The following is a 20,196-nucleotide window of genomic DNA, read 5'->3' on the forward strand; positions in this document are numbered from 1 at the left end:
CAGTCCGGCAAGAAGAGCAGCAGTGAGCCAAGCCCGTATGTCCAGTTCACTGTTGGACACAAATCATTGGAGAGTAAGGTAAGGCAGTAAGGAACCTCCATAAAACCTATCAATGTAGATATGGATTGATTGTGCTTAAGCATGATTAGTTGAGATTTGAGATGATATACAACACTGCATACGGCAGTGTTTCCTAAACCTTTTTTGCAGGTCCTCCTTTTGTAGTTAAAAATATTTTTGAGTAGTCCAATCTAGAAGAGATAAACGTGTGGATCAGGGTCTCAGCATCAGCCATAGACAGGATGCAATGAATCTTCGCTATATTTTGCAGGTGGAAGAAAGCAGTCCTCGTAATATTTCTAATGTGAAGGTCAAAGGACAATGTATGATCAAAAATTACCCCAAGGTTCGTCACTTTGTCAGTGTGATGTATGACACACGAGCCAAGGCTGAGCATTAACTGGTCAAAGTGATGCCGATGATTCACTGGACCAAGAACCGTCATTTCAGTCTTATCAGAGTTTAAAAGCAGGAAGTTTCTAGACATCCAACTTCTCACTGATGCAAGGCAATCTTAAAAGGATTTTATGTGAACGAGATTACCAGCAGTTATCGGCATGTATAACTGAGTATCATCAGCATTGAAAGGTAATCCCAAATGCCACAATATGTGCCCAAGGGGTGCTGTATATAGGGAGAAAAGCAGGGGGCCTAAGACAGACTCCTGTGGAACCCCAAATTTCATGTCACTAAGGTTAGAGGTAGTGTTACTGTACAAAACACAGTGAGAACAACTGGTCAAGTATGACGTCAGCCATATCCCATTCCCATGGGATAAAAAAGCTTTTCAACCTACCATCCCTGGTTCTCAACACCAGGCACCTAAGTGGCTCTACTCTACTCTTTTCTACTCTACTATTTTACTCTTCCTTTTTAGATATTTAGATATACCTTTATATACTAGCATAGTTCTATAAGATATACCTTACTGAATTTTCATGCAAGCGCACTCCCAGTAATCCCAAAATGATTTTCCAGCCTATCAAGTAGAATATGATGATCCACGGTATCAAATGCAGCACTGAGATCTAACAGCACCAGAACCATAGTGTGTCCAAATCCATTGTAAGCAGAAGATCATTCACCACTTTAGTGAGAGCCATCTCTGTGGAATGATATTTTATAAAAGCAGACTGCCGTGGCTCAAAGATATTATTCTCAGTAAGATAGTCCACGAGTTGTTGTGACACCAATTTTTCCAGAATTTTAGAGCAAAATGATAGATTTCATATCGGCCAAGATTAGGTTTCTTAAGTATCACTGCATGAATAAGTGTTGCCACCGTGTTGAACAAGAATTTTGAGTTATGCTTGTTTTTGTTGATCAAATCAGAGTAATAGGTCCGCTTTGTAGCCAATAATGCATGGTTATAGTCTAAGATAGCATCATACCACGCAAGGTGGAATACTTCTAATTTTGAACGACGCCATTTCTGTTCTAGACCTCTTGCCTTATGCTTGAGGTCACGCAGATAATCATTGAACCAAGGTAACTGTGATTTGGGGGAGCGCGGTTTTAACACAGGTGGCGCAATCATGTCGAGTGTAGTTTTGAGCACTGAGTTTAAACTATCCACAAGTCTTTATACTGATTATTTGCCAGATGTGAAGCTAAGACATCAGGCAGTCTAGCTTCGAGTTCAGTCTTAGTTGAGGAATTGATGCATCGCCGTAGTGATATATAAGGTTGTTGTTCCACTGAACACAGCAGTGAAACTGTAAATTTAATAAGTGAGTGATCAGAGACCACTGATGTAAGAGGCATGATATCAGTATTCATGACGCAATACCACGTGCGAGAACCAGATCCAGGGTATTTCCACTAATGTGTGTTGAGTCCCGAATGCATTGCCGAAATCCTAATGCATCCACAATTTCCGTAAAATGATTTGCAGAGGGGATCAGAGGGCTATTTATATGAACGTTAAAGTAACCAATGATCAGAATGTTACCTGCACTAGTTGACAAGTTAGAGATGAAAGCACCAAATTCATCTAAGAATTCAGAATATGGGCCAGGAGGCCTATATACAGTGACAAAGTAATATGGCTGATTTTTATTCTTCTGACCTTGGCAATGCGTAATATCCTGAACAGAGCGGAGAATCGGATGCTCAAACGAGTTATATTTGTGACCCCCAACAGATAATAAGCTAAACCTAGATTTATAAATCAGAGCAACACCCCTGCCTTGCTTCGCATCACGAGGGACGTGACTAAATGTATATGCTGGTGGACAGGCCTCATTTAAGGGAAGGACAGCTGTAGGTTTAAGCCAGGTTTCATATACCCCAATCATATCTAAGTGATGATCAATAATTAGATTATTAATCAACAATGATTTTGAGGACAGTGATCTTATATTAATGAGACCCAGACTAAGGACCTCAGTGGGGTTGACAGTTGATCTGTTTGGATTTAGGGGCAGTTCCAGAGTAGCATATATAAGATGCGAGAAGTAGGTTTAGGTTTGAGACATTCCATGCGCTTTGTAGGTAGCAGACACAAAATCTTTGCTATTGCTGGAACAACCACTGGGCCATCTTCAAATTCAACATCATCCAATGTAGTAATGGGTATTAAGTTTGCAAAGCTTATCCCTCTATGATTTTTATGGACACGTCTATGGAAGCAGGCCACAGTCTCAACTTGTTGAATTTCCCTCCCTGGCAGATAAACTGCACTATCACCATAGTGGATGTTCTGCACAAATTTCCCCGCAAAGGTAACGGATTCCACACCCATGTTTGTCATAAGCCTTGCAGGGTCTCTAATCACCTGCTCCGTGGCCTCCTGTAAATTCCTAATGTTACCCTCCCTGTAGAGCTCTATCTATGTTCGCAGATAAGATGGCGGTGCCTTCCCCAGTGGGGTGGAGGCCGTGCGGCCTCAGCGAGCCACGGCAGCCCCAGAACTAAGGCCAGTTATCAATAAAGCTAAAGCCTTGCTGTCTACAAAATTGCACCAGCCACCTATTTAATGATGTCAGCCTGCTAAACGCCTCGTCAGTACCCCGGAAGGGGAGGGGACCAGAGACTAATAATCGATGCCAACACATCTGTCTGGCAAGGTCACATGTCCTCTCTATGTTCTTTTTTGTGACCTCTGAGTGCTTCATCCTGACATCATTGGTACTTACGTGAATAACTATGTCACTATATCTTGTGTCATGTTCCTTAGTATGTCTTGAATGAGGTGGGCTTCATAGATAATTGGCAAAGCTTCTGGGGAAAACCTGGTCTTGTTAGGAGAGACGGCATCCATCCCACTTTGGATGGAGCAGCTCTCATTTCTAGAAATCTGGCCAGTTTTATTAAACCCTCCAAACCGTGACTATCCAGGGTTGGGACCAGGAAGCAGAGTTGTAGTCTTACACACCTCTCTGCAGCTTCTCTCCCCCTGCCATCCCCCCAATACCCCATCCCCGTAGAGATGGTGCCTGCTCCCAGACCACCAACAACCAGTAAAAATCTATTTAAGCATAAAAATTCAAAAAGAAAAAATAATATAGCACCTTCAGCTGCACCACAGACTAAAACAGTTAAATGTGGTTTATTAAACATTAGGTCTCTCTCCTCTAAGTCCCTGTTAGTAAATGATATAATAATTGATCAACATGTTGATTTATTCTGCCTTACAGAAACCTGGTTACAACAGGATGAATATGTTAGTTTAAATGAGTCAACACCCCCGAGTCACACTAACTGTCAGAATGCTCATAGCACGGGCCGAGGGGGAGGATTAGCAGCAATCTTCCACTCCAGCTTATTAATTAATCAAAAACCCAGACAGAGCTTTAATTCATTTGAAAGCTTGACTCTTAGTCTTGTCAATCCAAATTGGAAGTCCCAAAAATCAGTTTTATTTGTTGTTATCTATCGTCCACCTGGTCGTTACTGTGAGTTTCTCTGTGAATTTTCAGACCTTTTGTCTGACTTAGTGCTTAGCTCAGATAAGATAATATAGTGGGCGATTTTAACATCCACATAGATGCTGAGAATGACAGCCTCAACACTGCATTTAATCTATTATTAGACTCAATTGGCTTCACTCAAAATGTACATGAGTCCACCCACCACTTTAACCATACTTTAGATCTTGTTCTGACTTATGGTATGGAAATTGAAGACTTAACAGTATTCCCTGAAAACCCCCTTCTGTCTGATCATTTCTTAATAACATTTACATTTACTTTAATGGACTACCCAGCAGTGGGGCATAAGTTTCATTACAGTAGAAGTCTTTCGGAAAGCGCTGTAACTAGGTTTAAGGATATGATTCCTTCTTTATGTTCTCTAATGCCATATACCAACACAGTGCAGAGTAGCTGCCTAGACTCTGTGAGTGAGATAGATTATCTCGTCAGTAGTTTTACATCCTCATTGAGCACAACTTTGGATGCTGTAGCTCCTCTGAAAAAGAGAGCCTTAAATCAGAAGTGCCTGACTCCGTGGTATAACTCACAAACTCGCAGCTTAAAGCAGATAACCCGTAAGTTGGAGAGGAAATGGCGTCTCACTAATTTAGAGGATCGTCACTTAGCCTGGAAAAAGAGTCTGTTGCTCTACAAAAAAGCCCTCCGTAAAGCTAGGACATCTTACTGCTCATTACTAATTGAAGAAAATAAGAACAACCCCAGGTTTCTTTTCAGCACTGTAGCCAGAGTCAGAGCTCGATTGAGCCGAGTATTCCTTTAACTTTAACTAGTAATGACTTCATGACTTTCTTTGCTAATAAAATTTTAACTATTAGAGGAAAAAATTACTCATAACCATCCCAAAGACATATGTTATCTTTGGCTGCCTTTAGTAATGCTGGTATTTGGTTAGACTCTTTCTCTCCGATTGTTCTGTCTAAGTTATTTTCATTAGTTACTTCCTCCAAACCATCAACATGTCTATTAGACCCCATTCCTACCAGGCTGCTCAAGGAAGCCCTACCATTAATTAATGCTTCGATCTTAAATATGATCAATCTATCTTTATTAGTTGGCTATGTACCACAGGCTTTTAAGGTGGCAGTAATTAAACCATTACTTAAAAAGCCATCACTTGACCCAGCTATCTTAGCTAATTAGTGGCCAATCTCCAACCTTCCTTTTCTCTCAAAAATTCTTCAAAGGGTAGTTGTAAAACAGCTAACTGATCATCTGCAGAGGAATGGTCTATTTGAAGAGTTTCAGTCAGGTTTTAGAGTTCATCATAGTACAGAAACAGCATTAGTGAAGGTTACAAATGATCTTCTTATGGCCTCAGACAGTGGACTCATCTCTGTGCTTGTCCTGTTAGACCTCAGTGCTGCTTTTGATATTGTTGACTACAAAATTTTATTACAGAGATTAGAGCATGCCATAGGTATTAAAGGCATTGCGCTGCTGTGGTTTGAATCATATTTATCTAATAGATTACAATTTGTTCATGTAAATGGAGAGTCTTCTTCACAGACTAAGGTTAATTATGGAATTCCACAAGGTTCTGTGCTAGGACCGATTTTATTCACTTTATACATGCTTCCCTTAGGCAGTATTATTAGAAAGCATTGCTTAAATTTTCATTGTTATGCAGATGATACCCAGCTTTATCTATCCATGAAGCCAGAGGACACACACCAATTAGTTAAACTGCAGGAATGTCTTACAGACATAAAGACATGGATGACCTCTAATTTCCTGCTTTTAAATTCAGATAAAACTGAAGTTATTGTACTTGGCCCCACAAATCTTAGAAACATGGTGTCTAACCAGATCCTTACTCTGGATGGCATTACCCTGACCTGTAGTAATACTGTGAGAAATCTTGGAGTCATTTTTGATCAGGATATGTCCTTCAATGCGCATATTAAGCAAATATGTAGGACTGCTTTTTTGCATTTGCGCAATATCTCTAAAATTAGAAAGGTCTTGTCTCAGAGTGATGCTGAAAAACTAATTCATGCATTTATTTCCTCTAGGCTGGACTATTGTAATTCATTATCAGGTTGTCCTAAAAGTTCCCTGAAAAGCCTTCAGTTAATTCAAAATGCTGCAGCTATAGTACTGACGGGGACTTGAAGGAGAGAGCATATTTCACCCATATTGGCCTCTCTTCATTGGCTTCTTGTTAATTCTAGAATAGAATTTAAAATTCTTCTTCATACTTATAAGGTTTTGAATAATCAGGTCCCATCTTGTCTTAGGGACCTCATAGTACAATATCACCCCAATAGAGCGCTTTGCTCTCAGACTGCAGGCTTACTTGTAGTTCCTAGGGTTTTTAAGAGTAGAATGGGAGGCAGAGCCTTCAGCTTTCAGGCTCCTCTCCTGTGGAACCAGCTCCCAATTCGGATCAGGGAGACAGACATCCTCTCTACTTTTAAGATTAGGCTTAAAACTTTCCTTTTTTGCCAAAGCTTATAGTTAGGGCTGGATCAGGTGATCCTGAACCATCCCTTAGTTATGCTGCTATAGACGTAGACTGCTGGGGGGTTCCCATGATGCACTGTTTCTTTCTCTTTTTGCTCTGTATGCACCACTCTGAATTTAACCATTGGTGATTGATCTCTGCTCTCTTCCACAGCATGTCTTTTTCCTGAGTTTCTCCCCTCAGTCCCAACCAGTCCCAGCAGAAGACTGCCCCTCCCTGAGCCTGGTTCTGCTGGAGGTTTCTTCCTGTTAAAAGGGAGTTTTTCCTTCCCACTGTCGCCTTGTGCTTGCTCACAGGGGGTCATTTTGACCGTTGTGGTTTTTCTGTAATTATTGTATGGCTTTTGCCTTACAATATAAAGTGCCTTGGGGCAACTGTTTGTTGTGATTTGGCGCTATATAAATAAAATTGATTTGATTTGATTCCCTTCTGCAGTGTCAGCACCCAAGTATGGGATACAACGCCGGGAGCTCTGGCCCCAGGAATACTTTTAACGTCATCCAGCGTCTGTAACCTGACTTTGCGGGTGATAGAATCCCCTATCATTAAAGTCCGGTGTTTTGGCCTGGAGACAGGAGTGGAAGTCACTTGTGGGCTCAGAGAATTCACATCAGGCAATTCCAAGGGGGAGAACCGATTCACAGTTCGCAGTGGCGAGTGTGATCGGGGTACCACAACCAGGCACCCGCCTAGCCACAGTCCAAAAGCCGTCCTCCACAGCCGGTGCTTCTAGGCTGATGCTAATGGGCTCGCTAGCCGACCCAACACTAACCTCATCTGGAGTGCCCGCAACATCTAACTCCAATGAGCTAAGAAGCTGCTCTAACTTACGGACACGGCCCTCTAAGAGAGCCACCCTTTCTTCCAACATCACGTAGGATTTATGGAGGGTGTAAAGTAGTGTACTTTGTGCACTAAGAAATTCAAGAGTATAGCCAAGCAAGCACGAGCTAACCAATAGTGGATAAGCTAACCACTCCTAAGGCTCACACAGGATTCACACAGACGTAAATAAATGAATTAATATTCACAGCAGTTACACTGAAAAAGTAGCAGAAGTATTAGACTTATAGGAAAAAAAACCCTCCTATAAGTAAACCACTTCTAAGATTAACACAACAGTAAAGTACTAAGCTAAAATTCACAGCAGTTACACTGAAAAACTAACAGAAGTATTAAACAGGTAAAAAAAAGAAACATCTATAAAAGTATTGGCGGGGGGAGTCGACCTTGCTCGCGAAAGCTAACTGCTAACGAATGCTAACCGCTAGTGATTCACAACAGGACTGTAGATCAATAAAGTTCAGATTAGATACACTTAACAACTAGAAGAGTGCTAAACAGAAATAAAAGAAATGTATACAACCATGTAAAGTTCAGAAGAGCGTCACATTAGCAAACAATCCATCGCAAGCAAGTTGCCAGATCTGTGAGCCAGCGTCAGGCGTTCTCTCAGTCCTTAAGACTTTTTTCAGTAAAATGGTTCTTGGGAGCATGAGCATGACTAAAACCTTTTAGCTTCTGGGGGGGCTCCCCCAGAAGCTAAAAGAAGACGACCCCCGCCTTTTTAAGTATTTTCTTTATTTTGCTTTTCAGCTACTGGAGGGGCTGTGCCCCCCATACTCTCCACATTTTAAGCATTTTTCTTTTTTTGCTTTTCAGCTGACCCCGCTCATTACAGCCCTGTTAACCCCCTGACACTTTAAGCATTTTTTTTTAATGTAGATGTAAATTAATGTTCAACGTTTTCAGCTAGTTGACAGTGGGGCTGTACAATATGGCCAAATTATCGTATCTCAATATTGTCATATAAATTGTCATGTAAATGTCACTTATATACATGCTGTCCATATTCTTGACCTGCTGTGTGGGTAGGGAGAGTTCCCATGGAATCAAAAAGCTTTTCAACTTCCCATCTCTGGTTCCTAAGACCAGGCACCTAAGTGGCTCTACTCTTTCTTCTTCTTTTTTTTAAAAAGATATTTAGGTGTACCTCAATAAACACAAGTAGAGTTCCACCTTAGATTTGGAATGTATAATAGAAGATATACCTTACTGAAGTTTCATATCAATATTATATACGATATGACTATGATTTGACACAAAGTGCAGCAACAGTGAAAATTAAACATTCTTAAACAAAACAGTAATAATACCACACTCATTTTGCACTCATCATAAAGTTAGGAAGTGTTCCAAAGTATTGGAACACTTGGAATTTCACACATTTTAATTTGTTTATGCCATTTTAAATACATGAAATACAAAAAAATAAATAATTAAAATTTATAAAATTATCTTCCTCAAACTGAAAGCAAATCTCTAAAACTTGATAAAACCTGTAAATAATAATCAGTTTTATTGCCAGTTTTCTTCACACAAGTCAGGGGATGGAAACATGAACATTTCCAAGTCACTGAATATGTCTTAGACTTTATTTACATCAATTATTAAGAAATATAAAAGTTTCTTTCACCAAAACATCAAATCTAGGCTTTTATCTGTAAATGTACTTTCTGTCAAATTGTAGCTGAACTTTCAGGTCTTGTTTTTAAGAAAATCCTCCTCTACACCACTCCATCAGGAAGCTGGATTTTATATTTTTTATTCATTTATATCAATTGTAGAGATTTGCTTTCAGTTTGAGTTAAGGAAGATAATTTTAGAAAAAAAATGTATTTAAAATGGAAATAAACAAATTCAGATGTGTGAAATACTAAGTGTTCCAATACTTTTGAGGGCAATTGAGAAACACTGAGGAGCAGCATCTTACATCTCATATATAGTGCAGCAGATAAGAGAATATTTAGAGTGGAATCCTGCAAATGGTGATACAAACATCAGATTTGGCACAAATAATCCATAGACATTAACTCTTTAAAAAAAAAGATTTGCCACTTGAATTTTCAATAGGCAGCCAGGTAGGGGTCAATTGAACAATTACACAGGGGTCTAAATCAGGGGTGGGCAACTTGTTCCAGAAAAGGCCAAGAGGGTACAGGTTTTCTTTGCAGCCAGACTCCACCAGGTGATTTCACTAATTAATATCACTTTGAGCAGATGGAATCAGTTAATCTAGATAGAGAATATGTTTGTTTTTTTGTGAGAATTTACATTTGTCATAGTAATGAGTAGATTAATAATATGATTAATAATAATAATATGTTCATAAAACATTCTAAAGTTTTTATAAAAGTGGGTTGTTATGAAATGAGTAATGTCCTTCCAAAAGTTCTTGGTAAATGAGCAATGCCAAAAAAGATGTGGTACAGTTTCTGGGAGAGAGGAACAAAATGAACAGTATGTATCTATATCTTTTAAAATCTGCTCAAGAAATGCTTTGCAGGGTAGAATTTGTTCAACATTTCCTGTTTCACTGTGACTGAGAATTTGGCACTTCCTGTTTGAGTGTGAGCTTGCCACTAAGTTCCCGCAAGATTCCATGGGATCTCATCTGTCAATCTAGGAAATGATTGACATTTGAACATTTCCTGTTTTACTGTGGACTTGAATTTTGGCACTTCCTGTTTAGGATGCCCTGTACCATGAGTGAGCTTCTCGCTGTTGTGTGACGCTTCGCTCATATAAATCAATCTGTTTTGAAAGTGCACGTTAGATATCGTAAAAAAAACATTTTACGACAGTCATATGCTTATTCAGTACTACGGTAAATGGGCATGAATTGCTGTAAAGCAGTAAAATAAAAAAAAACTACTTTTATCATGGCGTCAAACCACAACCAAAAAAAAAAATAGGAGTCAAAATCTGTGGAAAGACATAATAGAAAGGGATGAAACTGTTGATTTGAATGCATTGACAGGGAAGCAGGGATGGGCACCCATGGGATTGGATGTTGTGTGAGGTGCAGGTGAGTTACTCTCTGCTTCTGTAAGTTAGTGTTTACAGGACATATCACACATCATTTAATGTCCTGGTTAGCAACACAACATCAAAGTATTCATGATTGTAACACTATCCGTGCACATGCAATAATAATTACTCGTCGCTGATGTATTTCATTGCTGATTATTAGTGACGGTGAAACTGAAGCATTTTGAACCACTGAATCAGTATGAAGCAATTGTGTTGAAATGATTCAGTGTTTTCGAAGCATTTGATACAGTTAAATATGGTGGCATCTGTTGGCCAATCTTTGACATAGCATTTGCGTGGAACAGTAAAGGGCAAGATGTTATGAAACAGTGAGGCACTGTTATGTATGTTTAATAATAAAGGTTTGATGTGCATCTTGAAATTTTTGACTATATTTTCATTTAAAGACATTAATAATATTCTTGTTATAATGCGATCGTTCCATCATAAAATAAAGTATATAATAGAGATATACAGTGGGGAAAATAAGTATTTGACCCCCTGTCAGTTTTGCAGGTTTTCCAGCCTACAAAGAATGGAGAGGTCTGTAATTTTTATCGTAGGTACACTTCAACTGTGAGAGACAGAATCTAAAAAAAATCCAGAAAATCACATTGTATGATTTTTAAATAATTAATTTGCATTTTATTGCATAAAATAAGTATTTGACTCCCTACAAACCAGCAAGAGTTCTGGCTCTCACAGACCTGTTAATTTTTCTTTACGAAGCCCTCTTATTCTGCACTCTTTACCTGTATTAATTGCACCTGTTTGAACTTGTTACCTGTATAAAAGACACCTGTTCACACACTCAATCAATCACACTCCAACCTGTCCACCATAGCCAAGACCAAAGAGCTGTCTAAGGACACCAGGGACAAAATTGTAGACCTGCACAAGGCTGGGATGGACTACAGGACAACAGGCAAGCAGCTTTGTAGAAGACAACAACTGTTATGATTATTTATTAGAAAGTGGAAGAAACACAAGATGACTGTCAATCTCCCTCGGTCTGGGATTCCATGAAAGATCTCACTTTGTGGGGTAAGGATGATTCTGAGAAAGCTCAGAACTACAAAGGAGGACCTGGTCAATGACCTGAAGAGAGCTGGGACCACAGTCACAATGATTACATTAGTAACACATGATGCTGTCATGGTTTAAAATCCTGCAGGGCAGCAAGGTCCCCCTGCTCAAGCCAGCACATGTCTAGGCCTGTTTGAAGTTCACCAGCGACCATCTGGATGATCCAGAGGAGGCATGGGAGAAGGTCATGTGGTCAGATGAGACCAAAATAGAGCTTTTTGGCATCAACTCCACTTACCATGTTTAGAGGATGACAACAACCCCAAAGAAAACCATTTCAACTGTGAAGCATGGGGGTGGAAACATCATACTCTGTGGTTGCTCTTCTGCAAAGGGGACAGGACGACTGCACCGTATTGAAGTGAGGATGGATGGGGTCATGCATTGCGAGACCTCCTTCCCTCAGTAAGAGCATTGAAGATAGGTCATGGCTGGGTCTTCCAGCATGACAATGACCCCAAACACACAGCCAGGGCAACTAATGAGGGGCTCTGTAAGAAGCATTTCAAGGTCCTGGAGTGGCCTGGCCAGTTTCCAGAACTGAACTCAATAGAACATCTTTGGAGGGAGCTGAAACTCCAAACCTGAAAGATTTGGAGATCTGTATGGAAGAGTGGACCAAAATCCCTGTTGCAGTGTGTGAAAACTTGGTGAAGAACTACAGGAGTCTGACCTCTGTAATGGCAGACAAATGTTTCTGTACCAATTGTTAAGCTCTGTTTTTCTAGGGGGTCAAATACTTATTGCAAGAAAATGCAAATTAATTATTTAAAAATAATACAATGTGATTTTTTGGATTTTATTTTTTTTTAGATTCTGTCTCTCACAGATGATGTGTGCCTACGATAAAAATTACAGACCTCTCCATTCTTTGTAGGTGGGAAAACCTGCAAAAATGACAGGGGGTCAAATACTTATTTTCCACCCTGTAAATTGAGAAATGCTTGTGTAACTAGGAACTGCTATGACCATAGTTGTACAAAATGAACAAGATTTGGGGGCATCGGTTTTTTTTTTTTTTTAAAACCAAAGCTCATTTCAGTGGTGTTAGGCTTGAGTCTGTCCTCTTCTTTGTTACTACCTCTCCAGTTTTGGAAAAGACTCTCTCACACAGCACAGAAGTTGCTGGCATATGAAGATAGGTTTTGTCCAGCTTGTAAAGACTTGGATAAACAGCTGCCTCCATCCTCCCTATCTCTCCTTGCAAAGTCACTGCAGAAAATGGTTCTGGGGAGCATTGGCATGGCTAAAACCCTTCAGCTTCACCTGACCATTTAATCATTTCCTTTATCTGACATGTCTGAACTAAGAAACAGAACATGTATGTAATTCACAGCCTTTACCTTGAAGCTCAAAATTGAGCTCAGGTGCATCTTGTTTCCACTGATCATCCTTGAGATGTTTCTACAGCTTAACTGGAGTCCACATGGGGTAAATTCAATTGATTAGACATGATTGGGAAAGGCCAGAACTGGCCACCTGTCTAAATTAGCAGTGGGGGGAGAAGGGCCTTAGTCAGGGAGCTGACCAAGAACCCGTTGGTCACTCTGTTAGAGCTCCAGCATTCCTCTGTAGAGAGAGGAGAACCTTCCAGAAGGACAACCATCTCTGCAGCAATCCACCAGTCAGGACTGCATGGTAGAGTGGCCAGACGGAAGCCACTCCTTAGTAAAAGGCCCACATGGAGTTTGCCACAAAAGACACATGAAGGACTCTCAGACCATGACAAACAAAATTCTCTGGTCTGATGAGACAAAGATTGAACTCCTTGGCGTGAATGCCAGGTGTCATGTTTGGAGGAATCCAGACAAAATCCCTACAGTGAAGCATGGTGGTGGCAGCATCATGCTGTGGGGATGTTTTTCAGCGGCAGGAACTGGGAGACTAGTCAGGACTGAGGGAAAGATGAATGCAGCAATGTACAGAGACATCCTGGATGAAAACCTGCTCCAGAGCGCTCTTGACCTCAGACTGGGGCGACGGTTCTTCTTCATGACAGTGACCCTAAGCACACAGCCAAGATATCAAAGGAGTGGCTTCAGGACAACTATGTGAATGTCCTTGAGTGGCCCAGCCAGAGCCCACACCTGAATCTAACTGAACATCTCTGGAGAGATCTGGAGGAAGCCTGGTGGTGGCAGCATCATGCAGTGGGGATGTTTTTCAGTGGAAGGAACTGGGAGACTAGTCAGAATTTAAGGAAAGATGAATGCAGCAATGTACAGAGACATCCTGTTTGAAAACCTGCACAAGAACACTCTTGACCTCAGGTACTGTTCCTCTTTCAGCAGGACAGTGACCCTAAGCATACAACCAAGATATCAAAGGAGTGTCTTCAGGACAACTCTGTGAATGTCATTGAGTGGCCCAGCCAGATCCCAGACCTCAATCTGATTGAACATCTCTGGAGAGATCTCAAAATGGCTGTGCACCGACGCTCCCCTTGCAAGATGATGGAGCTTGAGAGGTGCTGCAACGTGGTTTGGGCAAAACTGCCCAAAGATAGGTGCGCTAAGCTTGTGACGTCATATTCAAGAAGACTTGAGGCTGTAATTGCTGCCAAAAGTGCATCAACAAAGTATTGAGCAAAGGGTGTGAATACTTACGTATATGTGATTTTTTTTTTTTTTTTTTTTTTTTTTTTAGTTTTTTTTTAATAAATTTGCAAAAAAAAAAAAAAAAAAAAATCTTTTTCATGTTGTCATTATAGGGTGTTGTGAGTAGAATTTTGGAGAATTAAAATTAATTGAATCCATTTTGGAATAAGACTAACATAAAATGTGAAAAAGTAAAGCACTGTCAGTTTCGGGTTGCACTGTAACTACATAAATATCAGTATATACACTCAACAAAAATATAACGCAACACGTTTGGTTTGCTTCCCATTTTGTATGAGATGAACTCAAAGATCTAAAACGTTTTCCACATACACAATATCACCATTTCCCTCAAATATTGTTCACAAACCAGTCTAAATCTGTGATAGTGAGCACTTCTCCTTTGCTGAGATAATCCATCCCACCTCACAGGTGTGGCCATACCAAGATGCTGATTAGACACCATGATTAGTGCACAGGTGTGCCTTAGACTGCCCACAATAAAAGGCCACTCTGAAAGGTGCAGTTTTATCACACAGCACAATGCCACAGATGTCGCAAGATTTGAGGGAGCGTGCAATTGGCATGCTGACAGCAGGAATGTCAACCAGAGCTGTTGCTCGTGTATTGAATGTTCATTTCTCTACCATAAGCCATCTCCAAAGGCGTTTCAGAGAATTTAGCAGTACATCCAACCAGCCTCACAACCGCAGACCACGTGTAACCACACCAGCCCAGGACCTCTACATCCAGCATGTTCACCTCCAAGATCGTCTGAGACCAGCCACTCGGACAGCTGCTGAAACAATCGGTTTGCATAACCAAAGAATTTCTGGACAAACTGTCAGAAACCGTCTCAGGGAAGCTCATCTGCATGCTCGTGGTTCTCATCGGGGTCTCGACCTGACTCCAGTTCGTCATCGTAACCGACTTGAGTGGGCAAATGCTCACATTCGCTGGCGTTTGGCACGTTGGAGAGGTGTTCTCTTCACGGATGATGCAAAGGAGATGTGTTGCACTGCATGAGGCATATGGTGGTCACACCAGATACTGACTGGTATCCCCCCCCCCAATAAAACAAAACTGCACCTTTCAGAGTGGCCTTTTATTGTGGGCAGTCTAAGGCACACCTGTGCACTAATCATGGTGTCTAATCAGCATCTTCGTATGGCACACCTGTGAGGTGGGATGGATTATCTCAGCAAAGGAGAAGTGCTCACTATCACAGATTTCGACTGGTTTGTGAACAATATTTGAGGGAAATGGTGATATTGTGTATGTGGAAAAAGTTTTAGATCTTTGAGTTCATCTCATACAAAATGGGAGCAAAACCAAAAGTGTTGCGTTTATATTTTTGTTGAGTATAGTTAAAATATAAATATTATGCATAATATTTTAATTAAAAATATATAAATATTTCAATTCTCCCATTTGTTTAGTATATCTTTAAAAACAGTGCAGCCAAGGCATACACAAAAATCCCCCTCTTTATGAACCACTGGCATACGGAAAGAAAAATGTAATTTCAGCTTGTGATTTTATTTGCCGTCCTCCAGTAAAATATCTGCCCAGTGCAGGTTTTAATCTTCTGCGAGTATTGCACATTCTCATCATGCAGTTCCAAATTAAGTCACCTTAACTTCAACACCATCATTACTCACGCTTAAGGGTGATTCTTTAACTACGGGCACTACTGGCCTTGTAAATGTAATTTTCACCACACCATTGCCTTACAATATCAAGCGCCTTGGGGCAACTGTTTGTTGTGATTTGGCGCTATATACATGTGCTCTGATGTCACTGTTTATCTCCATAGAAACTACCCAAACAATCTTTCATACAAACAGTTTAAAGGGACATTACAGTGTTGTGGTGGAAATTACGGCAGTAATGTGGGACAACTACATTTTGTTTAAAAAATCACAACAGTTGTATGACATTGAATACCCCAATTATGTTTTGATTATTTTACTGATATTTTATTCAGAGATATTTTAAAACATTAGAAAAAACATTTCTTTACCATTCATTTTTATCATTGAAGATCAAAAGTCTGGGAGTGGGACAAGCACAAACGGCAATATTTGCATGTAATGATGCTGAAAAAAGGTGAAAAAGTCATCATAGACTACTAGAACAAATTTCTTAACACACTTTCATTGTAAAGATAACTGTAAAAGTGTGAAATTTCCCCTTTTTTCTGTTTTTCATACAATATGATCAAAGGACATAAGTTCCCGTAGTCTAAGAATCACCCTTAAAGTGATGTCTCTTCCATGATGGAGTGTTTTCCTTATCCCACGGAATAAAGAAGAGGTGAAAAAAGAGGAATTAAAAACACCAACACTTCCTCAAGTGCCTGCTTACGAGGTTGTAGGTTGATTTAAGTGTAAGCCAACCATCTTCCATGAGGAATTTTATTGCAGAGTTCAAAAAGAAATCTAATTGGGTAACAGCCGCTTACTTGAACCAAGCTGGTGTTGAAGGCTGAAGCTTTTCTGCAGGATTTAGGGAAGGTTGGTAAATTATATCTCATATATCGTAAACAAGGACAGTTAAGATTAGATGAAAACCTACTGTGCAGTCAGAAAGTATTAGAACAGCATTCAATTTTTATGAGCCATGTTGGGTCCACAGTTAAGCACACTGAATTTGAAACAAATCCCTGCAAGATTATAGTGCTGGCTGTCTTTAATGAGATGGTGTTGATATTAATTTCAGACCAGCTGGGGATGGCTTATCACCCTTTTCCCCAGTTTTAGTCAAAAGGTATAAAAACTCGAAGAGATCTGTCATGAAGATCCAACAGCTCCCAATAAATTGGTACTGTAGACTGACTGGTATTTCACTTAATTCATTTTCAATATCTGCTTGTGCCAATTGGGTGGGTGGGTGGGGGAGCTGAATTCTATCCCAGCAGTTATAGGGTGTGACGCAGGGTACACCCTGGACAAGACCACAGTCAACTACAGGGCCACATCTAAACAGAGGGACACATTCACATGCCCAACTATGGCCCATTTAAAGTTTCCAATTCACCTAACCTCCATGTGGGAAGAAGCTGGAGCACACGGAACAAATACATGCAAACACGGAGAGAACATGCAAACTCCACACAGAAAGGACCGGGTAAGAAGCAATCCCATGATCTTCTCGCTGTGATGTAATAACACTAACCAATAAGCCACTATGCCATCCTGTTTCAATTCAGTTTTTTTGTACAGCAACACACACAAGCAATGTTTAAACCTTACCCACTCCATGAGTAAGCACACTGGTAAGGGAGAAACTCCCTCAGGAGATTTTTGATTGTTTGAAGAAACCTTAACGAAACCTTCATCAATGCCAAATCAGGCAGATGTTCTGAACATGCATGAGATAGCTGTGAGATGAACCTATATCCCAAAGGGCCGAGGATTTATATATGATGGTTGTATAGGCAGTGGGCTTTCATTCATGATGATGGTGCACACAACGTGACTAAAGGCCCTGTCACGCCTTGACGATTTAGCCAGCATATGCCAACCGTATTAAACAAACGCTGGCATAAATCCAATAAGTTAAGGGTAAGTTTTTATAAGTTAAGAGCAAGTTGAAGCACATTGACACACGTTGAAACACGCTGAAGCTCACTGATGTACGTCCTCATAAGCTGAGCTCCTCAAAAAATTTTGGGCATGCTGAAAATTTTCAGCAAGTGCCAGCGTGTGACTCATATGTCTTGCACATGCGGGACATAAGTTGGACGTTATGTGATTTTTGGCAGACTTTTCTTGTAATTTACTCATAAGTCTAAATCTGTCCCTTAATGCTGGCCACTGATTGGCTGAAATCTGCAGTCCTCATGCAGATCGACTGTTTCATTCACACACGGAGTAAATCTGACCTGTTCATACGAGGTCTGTTAGAAAAGTATCCGACCTTTTTATTTTTTTCAAAAACTATATGGATTTGAATCATGTGCGCTTGCATCAGCCAAGCGTAAACCTTCGTGCGCATGCGTGAGTTTTTTTCACGCCTGTCGGTTGCGTCATTCGCCTGTGGGCAGGCTTTGAGTGAGCACTGGTCCAGCCCCCTCGTCGGATTTTCATTGTCAGGGAAATGGCTGAGCGACTGCCGCTTTTCTCCATGAAAATTTTTTCAGAAACTGTGTGAGACAGCCAGGTGGAAACCATTCGGAAGATTCAGACGGCTTTCGGTGGCTTTTCAGCCGAGTGAGTATCCGAGAAATTGTGTAACAGCTGGGCATGCCACAACATGTCCTGTGAGACTTCCAACACGGAGGTGTTTTTTGTTGTGCGCCATGAGCGGCTCCGTCCCGACGCGCGAATACCTCCGCACGTCTTTCATTACCAAATGTCCTGTAACAGTGGAATGTGCCGCAAAAGTGCTGATGTCCACATTTTCTGCGATTTCTCTGGTAGTCACATGACGTCCCGGATTAACACAGCCTTCACTTTGGAAATGATCTGGTTGTTTCAGCCTGTCGATGGCCGCTCGAAGCGTGGCGCGCCCTCCGCCGCTGTGGGCCGTCATTAATCCGGTTGTAATCCTCCTTAATCTGTGTGACGCCGATAGAATCTTCACTGAAAGCCATCTGAATTTTCCGAATGGTTTCCACCTGGCTGTCTCACACAGTTTCTGAAAAAATTTTCATGGAGCAAAGCGGCAGTCACTCAGCCATTGACAATGAAAATCCGACGAGGGGGCTGGACCAGTGCTCACTCAAAGCCTGCCCACAGGCGAATGACGCAACCGACAGGCATGAAAAAACTCACGCATGCGCATGAAGGTTCAAACTTGGCTGATGCAAGCGCACATGATTCAAATCCATATAGTTTTTGAAAAAATAAAAAGGTTGGAAACTTTTCTAACAGACCTCGTATTTGTCCAATTCACCATCACAGAGGGACATGAATCCACATAAAGCTCCTGATTTTTGAAAATGACCTTGGAAAATACTGTAATTTATGGCTGGAAATGTAGCATTTTAAAGCAAGTTCCTCTGTGGTTTTTCTGTTGCAGGTGTGTTTCTCAGCCCGTGTCACGTGCTCTGATCACACAGAAGTGCTGTGATGATTTAAACTTTTAAAGCGCTGTTGCTGTCGGTGTGATCGTCAGACGACCTGATTGATTGATTAGGGTGAACACGCCTGATTAATGCGCTGTTTAAACATTTAAAGCGCCGTCGCTGTCTGTGATCACACTGACCGATCACATGGACAGATAACACCTGATCTTAAAAATCACCTGCTTTAAAAGTTTAAATCATCACAGCGTTTCATTACTCAGGTCTGTGATGACCTGATCATCAGACCTGATCAGGAAGCAACCCGCACTTTCAACATTTAAAGAGGCACAGCACTCCATTCATTCACGGCAGTGTTTCCCAAAGCCAGTCCAGTCATCAGCATTTTGTACACAATGGAAATGGTCCACCAAGATAAAAAAAAAATGAAATAAAACCAGCAAAAATAGACCCACAGTATTCAATACTAAACAGCAAGGGCCTTCATAATTTGGAAGACCTGTACTTTGATGGTGTATTTGCGAGCTTTAACCAATTAATCTCCATGTTTAATTTACCTAAAACAGACTTTTTTCATTGCTCATACAGATTAGAGGATCATGGGTTGGGGAGGAGGGAGGGAGTTAAGGGCAGTTATGGGGTCCTGTTTGGTTTTTTGTTACAAGGGGGGAGACAAACAAAACTGTAATTTTGTATTTTTGTACCTTAAGTCTGTGACTTGCACTTGAAAATTATATATATATATATATATATATATATATATATATATGAAAATAAAAAATGAAATAATGTTGAATTACTCTGTTTCTGACGTGCACCATGCCGTGCAATACCGACTCAAACCACTGGGTGTAAACGGAGCTGTCGGCATACGCTTGTTAATTGTCAAGGTGTGACAGCTCCATTAATTTATTAGACGTGTGGCAGCGTGTGCTGGAGTTTTTAATATGGTTTGTCATACGCAACCTAAATAGTCAAGATGTGACAAGGCCTTAAAAGGCAATATACTCTATGCATTTTATGTTCTACTGGCTTGCTTACATAATTCAAGTTGGGTGAATGTATTGATGTCTTGATGACGGTGGACTATTTTTCCTCTTGTTTTGCCCACAGTTTTGACATTATACACCAGATTAAATAATAAAGTGGCCC

The 20,196-nt window shown here is 40.6% G+C and overlaps 1 protein-coding gene across 1 annotated transcript in view; it reads left to right on the forward strand.

Annotated features, from left to right (window-relative positions):
- Window positions 1-20,196, forward strand: part of esyt2b (extended synaptotagmin-like protein 2b) — a 269,639-nt gene that overhangs the window by 179,573 nt on the left and 69,870 nt on the right. The window contains exon 12 of the mRNA XM_034175565.1: window positions 4-78. Within this exon, the coding sequence (XP_034031456.1) occupies window positions 4-78 (75 nt within the window). The remainder of the gene's footprint in view (window positions 1-3; window positions 79-20,196) is intronic.

This window comes from Thalassophryne amazonica, chromosome 1 (genome assembly GCF_902500255.1).
Source record: "Thalassophryne amazonica chromosome 1, fThaAma1.1, whole genome shotgun sequence".
In the NCBI taxonomy this organism is placed as follows: domain Eukaryota; kingdom Metazoa; phylum Chordata; class Actinopteri; order Batrachoidiformes; family Batrachoididae; genus Thalassophryne; species Thalassophryne amazonica.